Genomic DNA, 20,583 nt, shown 5'->3' on the forward strand with positions numbered 1-20,583 from the left:
CAGAATTACATAAAATCTACCAATAAATATTGTTCATTTACACACACACACACACACACACACACACACACACACACACACACACACATACACCACGGCCCTTCCTGCTCTGCAGAATAAACCAGATAAACTAGTTAGACGGTGTCAGTAAAAGTAAAACTAGACAGCTCCATTTTGTGTCGAGGGGAAAATAAACCATTTCAGGAGTAAAAACACAGTGAGTATCTAAATCTAAAGCTATAATATATAAACACACGGAATGTACACCAGATGCAGAAGAGTTTTGTGGGTTTGTACTGAAGTTTAAATGTACACAGGTTGTTTTATGACTTGATACCGTGACTATTTCCTGTAAGTGAACTCTGTGCTGATACAGGGTTTGATTTAACACACCGATGTTGGAGTGAAGTAAACGTGTGTCCGGCTGTAATCTGGAGAAGGAGACAAGACCTCCAACATGAGTGTGTCTGGAAAACAGGACTTAAAGAAAGACGAGAGGTGAGTTACTTTTCCATTCACCAGCAATATATACACACCGTCTCATGGGAACAGATCTGTATCTCTAAACACTCACTAGTTAACAGAGGAACTAAATTTTGATTTAAGGTGTTTAATAGCAGTGAATATATCACTGATCTGATCTAAGAACAGTTTAGAGAAATCATTCACTGAGAGAAGAGTAAAAAGGACTGTGTAATGTGGAGGATAAGAGCAGTGTAGCTTTGAGTCAGTGAACTCTACAGGCTTTAAGACCCAGCTGAGTCAGTTATCTGTGATTGGGACTCCTGACATCAGTGTAATTCCTGAGGTATGAGGCGTGTCTCCTGTTTGAATAAGTGTGCAGACTGTAGCTGAATTAAAAAGATGGAATTATTGGTGTTTAATGATGAACACATTGTGTAACAGTGCTGAGACAGCAGAGTATTAATTATTGCTGATATTTCTGTTCTAATTACAGAATGATGGAGGGAAAGAGATCAGACTCACCAGAACCCAGCTGTGTGTCCATGAAGAGTGACTGGTCAATGGGTATTCCAAATAACTTCAGAGACGGAGCCAGTTCTCCTGATGTGAGGTCAGTACAGTGAGGTGTTTTACAGCAGTGTTCCACCTGATCAAACTCACTGGTCTCATTATGAAGCCCTTCATGAGCTTTATCAGGTGTTGAAGCAGTAAAACACTAAACTGTGCAGTGCTGCAGCTCTCGGACTGGCAGTGAGGAAAACTGCTTTAAGAGTTCAGTTCAGCCTGCAGTCCCTGAGCTGGAGGGTCTGTGGTGCTACACAACAACATTTACACCTGGGACATTAATGACTAGACCACTATTTTATTCATAAACATGTTAGTGTCAGTGAGGAAACCCTGAAATCAGTGTATTATGTTAAGAGGATAGTGTTAAATATCTGTCTCTGTATGTATTAGTGTGCTGTGCAGCTATGAATACATATAGTCTATATTACATCATGTGTTTTATTTGTTCACAGACCACAAAAGAAGAAATCAAACATCAGCAGAAATCAGCTGGACTCCATATTCAAGGTGTGTGTGTCTTTTTAATGTGTGTAACTTGTGTGTGAGTAGGTTGCAGGTTTTTTATTTAAGATAATGACAGTTCACAGGTTTATCGATGTGCAGCAGCATTATGGGTAATCAGACAGAATTTCAGTCATAACTGTGGTAATAGAAAGAGACCTTTCTTCTTTTCATAAAATAAAAGCATCTCTCAGTGTGTAACATTATAATATTTAGATGTGCTCCCGTGTGTTTATAACCAGGAGCTGGAACAAAAAATCATCACTCTGATAAAGAATGAGCTGAAGAGGTTTAGGAAGCTCCTGAGACCAGATTACCCAGCATGCACTGAGAGGGAGGTGGAGGATGAGGAGGATCTGCACAGTGTCAGAGAGGGAGCGCTGAAGATCACACTGCACTTCCTGAAGAACATGAACCACACAGATCTCGCTAACACACTGCACAACAGTAAGAGTTCTGAGTCATGTCTTTATTCCATCAGGTTCACTTTAGAAAGAGGAAATAGTTTTAGATATGAACACCTTTAGTTTGAAGTTTGAGTTTAGTATCATGTACATCTCGTGCTTTTCTGTTCTGTTCGTGGTCCAGTTTGTGATTACTCTGTAAACTGGTCCTGTTCCTTCAATAATATTTAGTCCGTGAATCAGGAATGAACAGCAGCATTTGAAAGAATTTTACATTTTATACTGTGCTCAGTGATTTTGCATTAAAACAAGGTATTACTTTGTTTATTAGAACTCGCCTCTGTGTATCAGAGAGAGCTGAAATCAAGGCTGAGAGAGAAGTTTAAAAGAATTAATGAAGGAATCTCACAGCATGGAAGCTCAGCACTTCTGAATGAGATCTATACAGATCTCTACATCACAGAGGGTTGGAGTGGAGACGTCAATAATGAACATGAGGTGAGACAGATTGAGACAGCGTCCAGGAGACCAGCAACACAGGAGACACCCATCAAATGTAATGAACTCTTTAAAGACAAGTCCATCAGAAGAGTGCTGACTAAAGGAGTTGCTGGAATTGGAAAAACAGTCTCTGTGCAGAAGTTCATTCTGGACTGGGCTGAAGGAAAAGCAAATCAGGACGTCACCTTCATGTTTCCACTTCCCTTTCGAGAGCTGAATCTTATGAAGCAGGGAAATCTCAGTCTGATGGAGCTTCTTCATCACTTTTTCCCAGAAATGAGAAAACTAGAATTACTAGACTCCTACACAGTGGTGTTGATCTTTGATGGTCTGGATGAGTGTCGACTTCCTCTAAATTTCCAGAAGAATGAGAGATTGTGTGATGTGACAGAGTCAGCCTCGGTGGATGTGCTGCTGACAAACCTCATCAAGGGGAATCTGCTTCCCTCTGCTCTCCTCTGGATAACCTCTCGACCAGGAGCTGCCAATCAGATCCCTCCTGAGTGTGTAGACCAGGTGACAGAGGTACGAGGCTTCAGTGATCCTCAGAAAGAGGAGTACTTCAGGAAGAGGATCAGTGAACAGAGCCTGGCCAATAAAATCATTACACGCATGAAGTCTTCAAGAAGCCTCTACATCATGTGCCACATCCCAGTCTTCTGCTGGATCTCAGCCACTGTTCTAGAGAGAATGTTGGGTGAAGCAGAGAGTGGAGAGGTCCCCAAGACTCTGACTCAAATGTTCACACACTTCCTGATCTTTCAGATCAAACACAAGGACCAAAAGTATCATCAGAAATGTGACCCAGATCCTCAGCAGACCAGAGAGAGTATCCTGGCACTGGGGAAACTGGCTTTCCAACAGCTGGAGAAAGGAAACCTGATCTTCTATGAGGAAGACCTGAGAGATTGTGGCATTGATGTTGGAGAAGTGGCAGTGTACTCGGGAGTGTGTACCCAAATCTTCAGAGAGGAGTTTGGGCTTTACCTGGGGAAGGTCTTCAGCTTTGTACATCTGGGTGTTCAGGAGTTTCTGGCTGCTTTATACACATTTCTCTGCTTAATTTTTAGAAAGACAAATGTGTTAGTGGAGCAACGCACTGGACTTTTCCATTTCTTCAGCAAGTCAACCATGTCTGATCTCCTCAGGAGTGCAGTGGACAAGGCCTTACAGAGTGTGAATGGACACCTGGACCTGTTCCTCCGCTTCCTTCTGGGTCTCTCACTGGAGTCCAATCAGGCTCTCTTACGAGGCTTAATGCCCCAGACAGGAAGCAGCTCTCACAGCAAACAGGAAACAGTCGAGTACATCAAGGAGAAGATCAGGGAGAATCCATCTCCAGAGAAATCCATCAATCTGTTCCACTGTCTGAATGAACTGAATGATCATTCTCTAGTGCAGGAAGTACAGACTTACCTGAACAGAAAAGAGAACTTTCGTCTCAGTAGAACCAGTCTCTCTCCTGCTCAGTGGTCAGCTCTGGTGTTTGTGTTACTGAACTCAGATCAAGAGCTGGATGAGTTTGATTTGAGGAAATATGACCCATCAGAGGAATGTCTTCTGAAGCTGCTGCCAGTGGTCAAAGCCTCCAGAAAAGCTGAGTGAGTATTTTTATTTATAAATGTATTACTGCATGGTTTGTTATTTTAATGTAACACTGAACTGCACTGTTTGGATTAATGCTTGTTAATAGTTACTCTAATCATCTTTAAACAAACCTCTGGTACTGTTACAGAAGATTGTTTCACTTTTTACACTAACACGTTACGTCTGCACTGAGATCTGGGCCATATGGGCAAAACCTTCTATCACCATTTATTACCTTTTCTCTAAAACTGATGAAAATGATCTCTACAAAATACTTGCATGTATTCATGACTGCTTTTTGATCATTTTGTGAACTAAACACCAGTGAAAGGCACTTTTTCTTTTCTCCTTTTACTTGAAAGAGACATTGAACAGAACTTCACAATTGAGACCAAGAAAAACATAACACTGGCACCATGGGAACAATATGAATACAACATGTGATATTGTGTGTGTGTGTGTGTGTGTGTGTGTGTGTGTGTGTGTGTGTGAGAGAGAGAGAGAGAGAGAGAGAGAGAGAGAGAGAGAGAGATAGATAGATAGATAGATAGATAGATAGATAGATAGATAGATAGATAGATAGATACAGGAGCAGTCTGGCTGTGCAGCTACAGTACATATTAATTTATTTTAGACATTTTAAAGCTCACACATCTGATGTTATTTTTATTTATGCTATGCTAACAGAAAGAATAAGTTAATATTACCTGTCTTACATTTTATTGTCTGTTTCTGTTCTGTTTCACCAACAAAATATTTCCAAACAAAGTCACAGCACGTCCTGCTCCTTTTTGGTCAAACGGGAGATTTTTTATTTATTTTTTAGTTGGAGACCTTTTAACACGTACTTTCATTAAAAAATGGTTTCAAGTTTCCATTATAATAAAGCATTTGTTCAAACAAAAAAACATCTGTTTTCAGTCCTTTAAGGATCGTTGTTACTGATAATAATTTATTATTATTATTATTATTATTATTATTATTATTATTATTATTATTATTATTATTATTATTATTAATGTTGTTGTTGTTGTTGTTGTTGATGTTATTATTATCAGTTACAATGATCCTTAAATGAATATTATAATAAAGCATTTGTTTATAATAATTGTTGTAGTAGTAGTAATAATAATAATAATAATAATAATAATAATAATAATAATAATAATAGTACTGATGTGGTGTCCTGTCCTCTGATTTCTGTGTGTAAGAGAAACACACTCACATTTCTGTTACATGGTAAACCTTAGCTGGATTATGGCTGTGTTTGAGGTCAGAGTTCTGATATTTCATCATTTCTCTTCCAGTCTCCGGGAGTGTAATCTGACAGAGGAAAGCTGTAGAGGTCTGTCATCAGTTCTCAGCTCAAACTCCTCCAGTCTGAGAGAACTGAACCTGAGTAACAACAGCCTGCAGGATTCAGGAGTGAAGCTGCTCTCTGCTGGACTGGAGAATCCACACTGTACACTGGAGACACTGAGGTACACACACACACACACACACAACAGTAATAATAATAATAATAATAATAATAATAATAATAATAATAATAATAATAATTACCAAATGTTAATATGTGAGTGAGTGATTTTTCTCTTTGTATTTTGTTGTTTGATGAACATTAATGACACAGACAGCAGCAGGTTTATTAGACTGCTGTCACTTTAAGACCTAATGCACAGACCTAATATACTGTATTGACACACCTCCGATTTTTCCCCAACTGTTTACATTCACTTAAATCATAACCGACTGTGTTTGCACGGATACTCGGCCAGGCCTGCGTTTTGACATGACGTGTGTGTGTGTATTTATTTCACCATCCAAGCATAATAAGCCTCTAAAGAGAACTCAGTTCAGTACTCGCAGGATGAGGCGGCTGTCTGTGCGCCCGTTTCAGGTGTGGCCGGGAGATATCGATTAATTTCTTATCTTAATTTTATGCTGACATCCCACCGTGCAAAAACATATGCATAAATATATATATATATATATATATATATATATATATATATATATATATATATATATATATATATATATATATATATATATATATATATAATATGCAGCTCACTATAATTTTCATAACCAACTAGTTGGTGGATTAATTTTCATTTGTTTAGTCAAAAACTAATGTGTTCCATTAGAGACGATATTACCTTTCTAAAATACATCCACTAGACCACTGGTTCTCAACCTTTTGTGAGCTTTGGACCCCTAGCATATTTCAAACAATCCACAAGGACCCCCTCACTCCACAACAATTATAGGCTATATATTAAACAATAATTTCCATATATGTTATTTTATTTTATTCATATTTAACCTTAATAATAAATAAAATGTAATTTAAATGAATAATATATATTCTGGTGTGTGTCTGTGTGTATTGGGTTCTTTTCAGTCTTATATATTTGGACAAATAGTTTTTATTTGTAATACTGTTTGTGGATTTTATTTTAAATAAATGAAAAAATGGCACTGAAAGTTTGCTGCCATACGATTAATCGGGAATAAATAAATAAATAATCTGCCAACTAATCGATTGTGAAAATAATCGTTAGTTGCAGCCCTAGTTTTAATATGCGAGTGGTTTCAGTTTAATATGTTGTAGGCTCATTTATTGAGTCTGTTTATATTGAGCCTGTAACAGGATATAATAATATTGGGCTTGTTTTTGAAACTGCAGTTGCTTATTTGTCTCATGAGACTTGGCAACACTGAGGTATTCGTGTGTTGTATATTAGTTCCAATACTCGACAGCGGAGCTGGAGGTGGATATGGTTTTCTTGAAGTAGAGGAGAGTTGCTCTCTCTCATAGCTAGCAGAAAATAAGTGCAGTTTACCACACTCACCATAGCAAGACAAACGAACAGCTACATCAAGTTATATAGCTACCTATTGAGCTACTGAAATGTCTGACCTGTTTAACAGGAAAAAAGCATCTCTGTCTTCAATCCCTTCAGATCTCTGAGTTTTCACCACCTCTCAAAAGCCACGCCCATATTTATTCTCGTTTTAGCACGGGCTCTGTCGCTTTCCCTTTTTGACTGCAGGGTCTCCACAGTTCCAGGTTTCTTGGCTTTGACAACAGTTGGTTCCAGAGATGTCAACGTAACCATGCCAAAAGTCATTTCAAGGAGGTGACTTCACCGGCTACCTCCCACCTCCCCACCTCACGGAGAGAGGGAGGTCAACTGTAAAGCCCGCCTAATGAGAAAAGTGATAGATTAGTTAGCACAAAGAGAGACCAATCAGAATGTGCGTTGTGTCACTCTTACCACATCTGCCACTTGCTTTCTCTGTTTACTGTCGTGGAAATTTAGACAAACAGCAGTAGACTCGTCCTCTCAGATGAAATAGTTTAATTACAGAGAGATGAATACAGGAAGAAGAATGAGCGCACTCGTCCAGTGTTGATGCTATTTCCCCAAGCTCCAGCTCAGGCCAGAACTCCTCCATGAGTGCCTTATGAATGTGAAAGTAGAGGACAGTGAGGTGTTGGTGGAGAAACACTGGGTTGAGGTTCAGAATAAAGAGCAGATAAAGCAGCTATGCACATACATAAAGAGCTAGCTCTTGTGCTGAGTGGCCACGCCCATTTAACTCTGATCCAACACCTCATCAACCTTTTCTCTCAACATCCTGTAAATGTTCCATAACATTACATTTTAATCTGCACATTAAAGATTTCTTGTGTAAATGCTCCTACACACTGTTTATTAAGAAATTAATTCGTATCCAGTGTGATAAATGAGGCCCAGTGTTTTATATGAGTAAAACATTAAAGTGTGTATTTTATATGGTGTGGATTAGCATTGTTTCTGCTGTTGAGCTTTGTTTTTCTGTGTGTGTGTGTGTGTGTGTGTGTGTGTGTGTGTGTGTGTTATGTGATTTGTATGTGTGTGAAAGTTAGATTAAGCTCCAAAGAACAATAAACTCCAACAGTTTTAGCATCTCTGTGAAACTCAGCTTTGTGTTAATGCTGAAATATCTACATCACTTTTCACATCAGAACAAAGTACATTTATTTCTACAGCATGTAGATCAGTGTACATTACACACACATTTACTTTAATAACATGCCAATACTAGTTTATTGTTTATACACAGGCTGTTCATTTTATATTTTTATCCTGACATTAGAACCTTGTATTCAGGTAAACACTTTATTTCCCACCTGATGGAAACACCTCATTTCACAATCAGATAAATAAATCTAACACATCATCATTTCTCTTCCAGGCTGTGTTGGTGTAATCTGACAGAGCAAAGCTGTAGAGTTCTGTCCTCAGTTCTCAGCTCAAACTCCTCCAGACTGAGAGAACTGGACCTGAGTAACAATAAATTGCAGGATTCAGGAGTGAAGCTGCTCTCTGCTGGACTGGAGAATCCACACTGTACACTGGAGACACTGAGGTACACACACACACACACACACACACACACCCAACAACAGTAATAATAATAATAATAATAATAATAATAATAATAATAATAATAATAACTTTATTTATATAGCACATTTCAAACATAAAATGCAGCTCAGTGCTTCACAATGGAAAATAAAATAAAATTATAAATATAATATTAAAGGAGGCCTATTTTAAGCCTTTTTACTAGATGTAATATAAGTCTCAGGTGTCCCCAGAATGTGTCTGTGAAGTTTCAGCCCAAAATACCCCACAGATCTTATACCCTGCTGTAAATGCCCCTTCATGGGTGGAAGCAAAAACAGGCTGTTTTGGTGTGTGTCTCTTTAAATGCAAATGCACTGCTGCGCCCCGCCCCGTTTCCAGAAGAGACCAGCTCCTGCTTCTGATGCTACATTAGCTGTGGAATCTGCTAACAACCTTATTCACAAAGCAGCCTGATGTAAAATGATTCACAGAAAACCTACACAATTTTCAAAAAGACAATCACCTTACTGTATTGTGCATAATAAAGGTGCGTTTTCGGGTTAAAAATAAAAATGACGACATAACTTTGGCACTTTAGCCGCTTCAGTCTTGGAATCTGCTAACAAGCTTATTCGGAAAATCGTTTTGCAAACATTCCCAAAATATAAAGTGCGATATTTCTGTCTTCTAGATATAAAGCTGGATCACGAACAGTGGGTACTGATCCATGCTTGAGAATCAAGTTTTTATCAAATCCTGCTTTGTATTGGCCCTCGTTCACAAAGCAGTCTGGTGTGAAATGATTTTAGGTATTTTTGGGGCACATTTCCTTCAAAAATAAAACTTCACTGCGTCTTCAGTGTCTCTGATGCCGGGAGTACATGAACACACATGTTCATTCTTAGCGTGGAGAACATGGCCGATTGTGTGCAGCTCACTCAGGGGAGGAGCTATGCTAATAGGGCAGAGTCCCTGGGCGGGGCTTGTTCAAACGTGATGTCACGTTAGGGCAAAAACAAAAGCGGCTCATTTTGAGACTCTATGATTTATTTGGAATATAAAAAAGGAGTGGGTGGATTTTTACCATCGTAGGGTGGTTGTGTACACATTCTGCCGACACACATTTATGTTCAAACACCATTTAAAAGTGAATTTTGCATAATAGGTCCCCTTTAAAACAAAAAAATTGCAACACAACATTAAAGATAAAAATGCAATATTAAAACCTAAAAATTCCTTAAGAAATATATAAATAATCAAATAGAAAATATTTTTTTAATTAGATCATTGACATTTTTTAAAAAAAAATTCAGTTTTAAGCCTAAAATGAAGAGGCCTAATTGAAAGCCAAGGTAAATAAATGTGTTGAAGCTGCTTTTTAAATATATTTAGTAGTGTTTGGTCCGAGTCCACCTTTGCCGGATCCGAATCGAGACCAAGTCCTTAACCAATCAAGTCTGAGTCCAAGTATGAGTATAAAAGGGGCCGAGTATAAAAAGTCCGAGTCTTTAATGGCCAAGTCTGAGTCGAGTCCAGAAAGTAATTACATTGAAAAAAAGATTTGAAATTGCAATTATAAACTCAACATGGAGCTGTTAAATTAGTATTTTAACCTTCACAAACCAATGGCAACATAACTGTAACATTTTATGTGAAATTCAAGACTGGAATTACCAAATGTTAATATTTAGGGGTGGGCGATATGACTACACGATACGTTTCACGATAACGATATGTTTTTTTAGGTAGGTCTATCAGTAGTATTCAAGTAATTAAAAAGTTCTTGTGTAAATGCTCCTACACACTGTTTATGAAGAAATTAATTCGTATCCAGTGTGATAAATGAGGCCCAGTGTTTTATATGAGTAAAACATTAAAGTGTGTATTTTATATGGTGTGGATTAGCATTGTTTCTGCTGTTGAGCTTTGTTTCTCTCTCTCTCTCTCTCTCTCTCTCTCTCTCTCTCTCTCTCTCTCTCTCTCTCTCTCTCTCTCTCTCTCTCTCTCTCTGTGTGTGTGTGTGTGTGTGTGTGTGTGTGTGTGTGTGTGTGTGTGTGTGTGTGTGTGTGTGTGTGTGTGAGTTAGATTAAGCTCCAAAGGACAATGAGCTCCAACAGTTTTAGAGTCTCTGTGAAACTCAGCTTTGTGTTAATGCTGAAATATCTACATCACTTCTCACATCAGAACAAAGTACATTTATTTCTACAGCGTGTAGATCAGTGTACATTACACACACATTTACTTTAATAACATGCCAATACTAGTTTATTGTTTATACACAGACTGTTCATTTTATATTTTTATCCTGACATTAGAACCTTGTATTCAGGTAAACACTTTATTTCCCACCTGATGGAAACACCTCATTTCACAATCAGATAAATAAATCTAACACTTCATCATTTCTCTTCCAGGCTGTGGGATTGTAATCTTACAGAGGAAAGCTGTAGAGTTCTGTCCTCAGTTCTCAGCTCAAACTCCTCCAGACTGAGAGAACTGAACCTGAGTTACAATAACCTGCAGGATTCAGGAGTGAAGCTGCTCTCTGCTGGACTGGAGAATCCACACTGTACACTGGAGATACTGTGGTACTCTCACTCTCTCTCTCTCTCTCTTGCTCTCACACACACACAGACCAGAGTTTTAATAAACACAGCTACATCCAGTTTCCATCTGTGGTGATTGTAATTGTAGTGATGTGATATATTGTCATTGTTGTGTGTGTGAGATGGAGAGTAAATGTTCTGTATATAAAGATTTTGTGTAGCTGATGTTTTCAGAGCTAAAACTGAGTGTGTTAAGTGTGAGAAGGGTTTTTTATTTTTTATTTTTTTTATTTATTTTTTTTTGTAGGATGCAGTGCTGCAGTATTACAGATGAAGGTTGTGCTGCTCTGGCTTCAGCTCTGAGCTCAAACTCCTCATCACACCTGAGAGAACTGAATCTGTACTGTAATAATCCAGGAGAATCAGGAGTGAAGCTGCTCTCTGATCTACTGAAGGATCCACACTGTAAACTGGACTCATTATAGTGAGTTACTGACTTACTGTCTCTTTACTCTACTCTACTGTATCATACTGAATAATGTGTGTGTGTGTCTGTGTGTTGGTGTTTATGCTGATGCTGTGTGTTTACACTGATGCTCTTCTGTCTTTTAGTATTAAGAATAATAAACTCACCAGGACAGGCATATGACAGGAGTCTCACCTCAAACCTCTTCTCCAGGATAAAGCAGTTTTGGTGAAGAGTTAGAACCCGTCCCACATTTCCAGCAGTTTGGGAGCTGAATCATTAAACTTAAAGGGACAGAGCAGATACAAAGTCAAGAACACGCAGAAGGTCATACACAGGAGAAATGAACACACGTAATGAAATATCTGCTGTACAAAGCAATGGCAAGGATCTGCCCCGGGGATGGAGACTGACGAGGCTTAAGTACACGTCCGGAAATGTACAGCCGACTGATCCCAAAGCACGAGGCAGGAGCAGGCATGTTAATGGTAAATGGTCTGCACTTATATAGCGCTTTTTTAACCTTGGTGGTTCCAACGCGCTTTACTTAGCTAGCTTTGCTTTTTTGTGCCAAAGAGTAGATGTGAAAATACACTGGAAAATTTCCCTTGCAACCTGCCAACCTTTGCTGTGTCATGAACACACTGCTTGTATCTTTCTCATTTGTAAGTCGTTTTGGTAAATGCTAAGTGAATAAATGTAAATGTAACACAGTGTCTTGGTCAACCCAGGAGATGATTCAGAAAAAGTGCCTATGCAACAGTGTGTGTTCAGCATGCATGGAGGCACTGGTTCTGTACATAGTATTACATGAAATAAAACCAGAAATAACACAAATCAATACCCTCGTGCACATCTCTTTAATGGCCTGATGAGGTCCATGTCAATTCTTTCAGTTGGGACCTTGAATAAAGGTAATGGGCACAATGGTGCTATTGGGGTGGCCAGTGGATTTGCAGCTGAAATTAGTAGCCTGGTAACAATTGCTTCCACAGCTCCTTTTTGATGCACCAGTCGACTTAACACTACCCACATGAGTTCATGTTTGGCCAAAAACCTAAGCTACCAGTGGATAGTTTGCTTGATGGTAGTGAAGAATTGGAAGGAGATGGTGCCCATTCAGATTGGGTGGCCCAACACCAAAAGTATTTGACCTCAATTTATACCAGTTCCCGAAGGCACTTGGAGACTGTGGTCACTGATGGCCCCATTAAAACTATCCATTGCTCAGAACTTAAGCCTGTTCTTACCTGGCAAAAATATGCCAGGTAAACCAATGGGTCAGGTCTACTGGCCCTTTCCAGCCCCAGGAGTGAGTAGAGCCAGAAGGACCTAGAATTGGAAATTATTCACAAGTGGCCATAGTCCATAAGAGAACGGGTGTAAGGAACTCTGAGGGTCAAGTCCACGTTGATTCTAGTTCTCAGCTCTCAGTGCTTCAGTCTAGTCCAACAGGGGTACAAAATTATTACTCTCTTATGAGTATAGGTTCATCTTTAGCGTCTCAACCCCACGAGATCAAGAGTTGAATTTAGAAACTTCTCTAGATCAGTGCTTGAATCCTTTGCTACTCTGTGATTGTTGGTTGCTGAAATAACAAGTTCTGTTGATGGCAAATGTGTGTTACAAATGTGCCAATGCCATTTATACCTACCTGGACAGGCTATTATTTCGGGGGCTTGGTAGCGTGTGGTCATAATTTGTCTGCATCGCATTGATTGTGTGTGGGTGTGAAGATGAAAAAAATACCAACAATACCATCAAACCTATATGTGCTTGTTGAATATCCCATTATAGATTTAGTCCCCCTTTGCAGTTATAATAACCTCCACTCTTTTAGGTAATCTTTCCACTTTATTTTGGAGCATGGCCCACCACTAGGTGTGACACTTCTGTTCACCCTGCTCTTGTGGAAATTAGTGTTGCTATAGGTATATTAAAAGTCAACACAGTTACTAAATCAAAATTCTGGTTAGTGTAAATACAGTGTTTTAACACTGTCAGTTAGAATATTATTAGTTAACTTTAATCATAATGGTACAACATTCAAAGAGCTAAGATTGTCAATGTTTCTTGAACAGAAAACTCATTGTTAATACTAGTATGGCTAATGGAGCTATGAAATGCAAATTACAGCTGAACATGGTACCCATGTTAGTTTTTTGAATACATTGTGCATCTATTGGTCAACATTACCATATTGGTCCTAATATAAGCAAGACCTACATCAATGAGTGTTGTGGTGTCTTACTCGGTAAGGTGTCAGCAAAAGTGCCACCTTGTTTTGTTCAGGTTGATGTTGCACACTGCATCAAGATGATCTGCCAGTGGGACTGCTTGAAGAAAAAAAATCAAATCGCATTAAAGATTTCTTTGTGAGATCAATTGCATAGCTTCTCAAGTCACAATCCATGGACAATGCAAGAGAGCTACTACACAGTATTACTGTTGTGGCTCTCAGCAAAGCAGAGGACAATGATAGCTCTGGAGCCCCCCTTATATCAGAAAGATGCAAGAAATACCTGAAAGCCAGAATTGCAGAAGAGTGTGTAATCATTCCAGATGTAGAGGGTGAGGACCTGGAAGAAGTGCATCCATTTGACCAAACACAGACAGACCTACAGCAGTGGGTGACAGACATATGTGAGAAGAGCAGGTCACTTGCCATGGTTAATGGTGATCATGATAATATGCACTTCCTCCCTGAGATTATTCCCAATACAATCTGACTTGCAAGTTACTTACCACTCTGGACAAGGGTAATGATCCCTCACTTCCGAAGCACCAACATCACCACAAGTTCAGCCAATGTTGAAGCAGAGTTCAAAAACATCAAACGTGGGCTCTTCAAGCATGAAAACTTGTCTATTCGGGTGGATTGATTCATTGCTCAACATCTGTCCTTCATTGAGGGCAATATGCAATTTTTTTCTGCAAAACAAAAAGGTGAACAAGATGCAGCTTTTGCAACAGTGATCATCACAGGAGCCAATCCACTACCCACCACAACTTGTCGTGTAGACAGAAAAGCAGAAATGGATGCTTCCTGTTCTGGGAAGTCTGACACTGTCACAAACATCCATCCAACAGATGAAGACGCAGTTGAAAACTGGAGAGGCCTAGCGGTTCCACCCAAAAAAAGGAAAAGGAAGTCATACATTTCTCCTTGTCCTGAATGGCTCCATGCAGATTCATCTGTGAGGGGGAAAGAGTGAAAGTGGAACTATTGAAAAATGGAAATAATCAACAGCCTGTTAAACTCAGGAATCTCTGTGCTGAACACATGTGCAGTTGATGCTTTTTGTCAATGCTTATGTTGTGCTTTCTGCGATAGTGTAACTTTTGGAAATATTGTTTGCAGTGAGGAGTCAAACAACTTCCTCCAGCTAGTGAAAACATTCAGCACAAAGGGTCTGAATGCACAGGTCTACATACAGAGGGCAGAGCTGCTGAGTGGAATATTCAAAGCTGTCCAGTGGAAGTCTGGTGCTCTCCAAATCGATGCACAGTGCCACATCTCCACTATCATTGAAAAGTCAATGACACAACACGCATGTGTTTCCTTCACACGACACTGCTCCTCACAGAATTGCAGTCTCAGCACAGAAGTCACAAGGAAAATTCCATTTGTTTGTACTTCTGTTGCTGTACTGCAGGCTTCTGGCATGGCACATCTTCAGACCGCGGTGGAAGAAGGCCTTAACCTTCCGGAGTCCCCCTGCCTCAGGCCAATCCAAAGTCCATCACAGTGTCCCTCTGCATTCAAAACAGACTCTATCTCAGGAAAAGTGCTCTGTACAGGGAAAGTTTCTCACAGTTACAGTCTGGGAGAACTTCTGTGACCTTACCTTCATCAGGCTCCTCAGCTGAAAAATCAAAAACACAGCATTACACAGGGACTTTGAAAGTTTTGTTGTTGTTGTTTTTTGTTGACATTTCTAAATGTGCAGCCCTTCCTAAATTTGGTCATTTTTGTACAACATAGAAAGGGGCTTCTCTGTACTCTTTAGATTATCATCTAACATTTTCAAATAATCAAATATTCAACAGTTGAATCTTTTTTTTAACACGCTACTACTCAGGTGCCGTTGCTGTTGATCTTGGCCATTTATTTGATTTCTTTGCTCTCAAACTGGAAATCTCATCTTCAGGGCCAAAAGCAATAGAGCAAGAAAGAAGTTTTTGATATCAATTAGAAACAGATGCAAAATGGCTCTGTTCTAAATAATTCATTTCCACTGTTTAACCTCATATTTCACAATGAATGCGATGACAGTGACATAATAATTATTTCACCTTGTGATGAGTCACTTTCCTCTTGAACTGTAAATCAAAATGAGCATTTAAAGAAAACATGTAGACAACATGCATTTTGGCTTTCCTTGATTATTCCAACTTCATTAGTTTTATATGTGTACTTACAGTGTTGTGTCTGTTGTGCACTTCTGGGCCTGCTGGGCTGGAATTCTTCTTCTGCAAGAAACAAAGTTAAAACCGAAATTCTCTTTCAATATGAAGAACCTTATGTTATTTACAGTGTCAGAACAGATCAAATACCGTTTCAGTTGTCACCTTTATTACGAGGTAGTAAGAATGTACATAGGTGTAGTAGTCTAAAGTAATCTTAGAGGTTATCAGTAATATGAATATGGACCAGAATCAGAAGATGCTAAATTGTTAAGAGCCTGAGAATTGAAGTTCAATAAAAAGAATACCACACCAGAATGACAATTTGCATAAAATGTATTAAACACACATGGGCTGGTACATACATATACAAAAAAACAGTTATGAAAAAAAATAACAAACTAAAATAATAAAGTACGCACGTAAATAAATCCCCTTTTAGATTCCCTTGAGCTTAGTTCGTTCTCAGTTTCACTTGCCTTTGTTGACAAGAGTTCAGTCACCAACGTTGGGCCCTTTTTAGTTCGTATTAGTGTTGGTCCTACCACCATGAAGATGAAGATGATCCTGGAAATCCATCTAAAGTCAGAGTCACAAACACGGCTCGCCACCCAGCCCCCAGGACTGGGAATCTATGAATCTCTGGGAGAACGCCTGGAACGTGGGGATCTGTATCATTGGAAAGGATCTCTGCGCGATGTTTCCAACTCTTTGCCAAAACCATTTTAGCAGAATTCACTGCCTTTAGCTCCGTGACAAGAGTGGATTCAGGCACAGCTCTCTTTTACTCTCAAGTGGATAATGCAGCCTCCTATGCTCAGGTGCAAGCGCCAAAAGAACGTGCAGAGACACTAACCTAGAGGTGTAACTGTAACAGAGCCTAGCTGGCAGCTGATTGGTCAGTTCACTGCCTCATAGAGTTCACCCATTTGCTCACTTACAAATCCATCAAAGATAACAAGAAAATCAAAGTTAACCCTTTTGTGACTTGGTTAGACAGCTAAATAGTGTTTCTCATTATTAAGCCTGGGCTACACAGTAGCAAAATAATACCTGTCAGACAGAAGCAAGAATGCTTGCTTAATTTTTATATGTATGTTGTTGACCTTGTTTATCATTTTTGTTTTATAAAAAACATATAAGGACTAAATCCTACCCAATCGATCCACTCTAACCACAAGGATGGAGCCACTTCAACCTCAGTTTGCTCAATGAAATGGAGCACAACATAACACAGATGAACCTGTAAGTAAAGTTCATATAAATCTGTAATTTCAGCTTGCAATACACAAATGAAATGTACGCAATTACATTATTAAAAGATGACCATTGGCTACTTTCTCTAACCTCATGCTTAAATTAAGTCTTCTGATGTTTTTTCTTGTTGTACTCTAAACATCTTGGTTGTTTTTGGCCTTGTTTTCTACCTGCATGGTCTAGTTTTCAAAAGTGAATGGTACTGGAGAGCAAGTCACTAGGCATTTTGTCACACCCTAGAAAGAATGAAGTATGGACACCAAAATTCTGAATTCTGTTGTGCACTTCTTCTGACACCACCTCGCAACATTGTTCAGGGCTTAATACAAACACATTGTTTGGGCACTTGAATGACACCAACTTTTTCTTGTTTTCTACCTTCAAATTTGATGATCAGACCATTTGCAACTTGTGCTAAAACATTTTTCCCAGAACAGACCAATTTCTTCATCTGATGAAGATAGTTCTCAAACTTGAATGCACTACAGTTGTCAAGGAATCTTCTGCAAGGTGCAGCAAGGAATGGACATTGTAAACTAAAAACATCCCCCCATATAGCTCCCGTCCTCTCTCCTCAATTTCCTGCAATCCCCTTGGCTTCCTGGAAAAGCAGTCAGGAATGGGCTTCTTTAGTGTCACCAGCCTCCTGCTTACATGGGTCACATCTCCTGATGACATCTGGAAATCTGTTCTACCTCTTGTCCACAATAGCAGAATTTTTTTTCTTTACCCCAAGACAGCTCTGGTGCATGTAATCTATGGGGAATGATTTGATCATGTCAAATGAGAGGATAGAGAAGGGTGAGATCTGCTCTCCTTGATGGTGTTCAAGTTGCCAGCACTCCCTGAATGATTCATCTGTCCTCATGGTTGTCACGGTTTCCCCTTTAGGTGGCGCGCTGGAGAGCACGTGGGTGCACAAGTGCACGAGCAAGGTGCGTGAGTGTCCGCTCTTCAAATGTTGACAATTGTGACATTGTTTGCTTTGGACACATGCATTTGTTATGTTTCTGTTACGTCTCCTCCCTGTTCTGTCATTGGCTGTTGTTTGAGCGTGTGTCTAGATTGATGTCAACCGTCAGCACTTACCACGCTGATTATGATTTGCTTATATACCACGTGCCTCCCAGCACACGGCACGGAGAATTAGTTTAGATTCGATACGATAGATGGTCATAGACATGTTCCTTGTTAGAGTTAGTTAGGTTAAACTTTGGATTTAGTCCAAGCTGGTTTCTCCGCTCCCAGTTCTATGTTTCTTGTTTTGTTTCTCGACCCTGTTTTCCGCAACCTTGATTCCTGCTTTGCCCCATTTATGCCTGTTTGCCGATCGCCTGACCCTTTGCCTGTTTCTCGACTATGAACTTTCCTTTGGATTATTCTGCCTGTCTTTCTTAATAAAACTGTCAACTGCACTTGCATCCGTCCTAATCTCCCTTACATCTCAAGACGTGACAATGGTCAGGTTATCTGTTTCAGGATATATCATGCAATCATCCCAGGATCCCCTCTGGTTGCTTCTGTCGCACCCATAGTATCCAGAAAACTGCTTGACACACTTGACCATAGCTTCTGTTGGAGCATCGCAGGTAACATATCTTAATTGGATGTTTAAGTTTCTGCCTCCCCAGGTCAGACCATCCTGGATTAGTTCTGCCAATTCCTGAACAGTGTCATTAACAAAGTTTTTGGTGTTTTGGGTTTAGATGCAGCAGTGGATATGAACAGGGGGAAATGCATTCAGGTGACAAGTTTATGAAACAGAGAACTGGCCAGAGGGATAGGTTTGAGCTTCTGAATAATGGTAGTCCATCAACATGACTGCAGATGGTCTGTCACAGCTGCAGAATATTTACTCAAATGTTTTGAGAGCTGATCTGCCACATTAAACTGTACACTCTCAACACCATTTTTGGTAGTAAGTTCATAATGGTTCTCATTTCCAAAGAGTGTCCTTGCAGTATGGGGGAGTTCTGCATGTCCATGTCTTTTAAGGATGTTTAAGAGAGCATCCACAGCATTATGTTTAACTTGAAATATACATGCCCATTCTAAAAGTTCTTCCCTGAGTGTGGGTGTAATATCTTCGCTCTCAGAACTTGGTATACTAAAAAAATATATTTTCTTTTTTTGATAACTACACACATGGATACAGATATTGATCTGAAAAACGTTTTTGTGACTTGTTTAAGGAAGTGTGAATGATCCACAATCTCTTCGAGATGGTAATTATTTAATTTAATAATAATTATCTTACAGTCAGTTTTATTAATTGGCTCCCAAACAGACTCATGTTGACTTATGGCAGTGTTCATTTTTTTCATTGCTGTAGTTATCAATGTCATTGATATTTCAAAACAAATTCTGGACAGAAATCTACAAGTTATTTGAGAGTTTGGAGAGGGGAATCATGCTGAAACTAGACCAAATCCAGGACAACATCACAACAGCGGTCGGAACAATGCAGCAGTCAACAAGTCAGCCAAGCACCACTGTCTCTGATCTTACAGAGGTGCTAGAGGTGCCATGTAAGACTGTGGAGGAACTAAAAGAGCTGTGTGGTAAGCTGAAAGATGCTGACTTTCAAAACAAGATGGCATGTGCCACAACACAAGCAACATTACTAGTCATTGTTAACCTGAAATAATTTTAAAACAATTTCTCTTGTGATTAATTGCTGATTGTTGTTGTTTGTAGATTCGTTATCTGTGTCTTCAGAGTGGAGGCAGCTTGGGAGGTGGAATTAGCAGGATGCTGAAAAAATTGGAGATAACTCCTTATGAAAACATAACAGTTACAAAGGGAGAAAGGGAAAACGTAAATTTCAGCAGCTCCTAATCAATGATGCTATCATACGTAAGTTTCAAAACTTGACACTAATGACTTATAATGTGTCTGTGCCAATCCCCAAGATCTCCAAAATTATTTGGAATGCAAATAGGTTGTAAATAAAAATGTACATTGTAAATATAAAAGTTGTGAGTTCTCACTACATAAATATTCATACCATGGTCTATTGTGAAAACAAGAGTAATGTTGATGCTTTTTGAATAGAACTTTAGTCTGAGTTCTAGTTTTAATAACTGTGATCTCTGTATTGAATCAAGGTGCTTGCAGTAAGGCATTCCCACACCAAAAATCCCAGAGTATGGAGGAAATGATTGCTGTGACCCTAAAACATGCCCCAGATCGTGCAAAAACAGCCAATCAGGCGAGTGCATTATAACATTTAATTCTAGCAGTTATAAACAATCAGCCAAAAAAAAAAAAATCATTTATAATTCTCACACTGACGGACGGAGGAACAGAGACAGACAGACAGATAGATAGAAGGACAGACAGATAGATAGATATACAGCATTTTATAATTTGTACCTGTTTGTCGGCATTATAGCTTTGGGTCACACCTTTTGATCCGGGTGATCAAACGCATAATGGCGTCCCAAATATCGAGCGTGCATATATTTACACATATGCAC

The 20,583-nt window shown here is 39.2% G+C and overlaps 1 protein-coding gene and 1 long non-coding RNA gene across 3 annotated transcripts; both read left to right on the forward strand.

The window, feature by feature from the left end:
• Positions 1 to 128: 128 nt before the first annotated feature.
• LOC124628795 (NACHT, LRR and PYD domains-containing protein 3) lies at positions 129 to 12,478 on the forward strand. 2 transcript variants are annotated; one of them, XM_053685304.1, is made up of 11 exons: positions 129 to 217; positions 377 to 498; positions 959 to 1,075; positions 1,485 to 1,539; positions 1,776 to 1,980; positions 2,269 to 4,039; positions 5,333 to 5,506; positions 8,274 to 8,447; positions 10,843 to 11,016; positions 11,282 to 11,458; positions 11,587 to 12,478. In XM_053685304.1, exons 2-11 carry the CDS (start codon positions 458 to 460, stop codon positions 11,621 to 11,623), a joined length of 2,925 nt encoding a protein of 974 aa, XP_053541279.1. In that variant the 5' UTR covers positions 129 to 217; positions 377 to 457; the 3' UTR covers positions 11,624 to 12,478. The 2 variants fall into 2 exon arrangements, with proteins under 2 accessions (XP_053541279.1, XP_053541280.1); XM_053685305.1 differs by having other exon boundaries at positions 144 to 217; positions 318 to 498.
• A 6,574-nt stretch (positions 12,479 to 19,052) lies between these two features.
• On the forward strand, positions 19,053 to 20,554 carry LOC128634616 (uncharacterized). The gene is made up of 4 exons (XR_008397774.1): positions 19,053 to 19,329; positions 19,477 to 19,665; positions 19,802 to 19,960; positions 20,212 to 20,554. It is a non-coding gene; the product is annotated as an uncharacterized LOC128634616 (long non-coding RNA).
• Positions 20,555 to 20,583: the final 29 nt, after the last annotated feature.

The sequence above is a fragment of the Ictalurus punctatus genome, chromosome 13 (assembly GCF_001660625.3).
Source record: "Ictalurus punctatus breed USDA103 chromosome 13, Coco_2.0, whole genome shotgun sequence".
In the NCBI taxonomy this organism is placed as follows: Eukaryota; Metazoa; Chordata; class Actinopteri; order Siluriformes; family Ictaluridae; genus Ictalurus; species Ictalurus punctatus.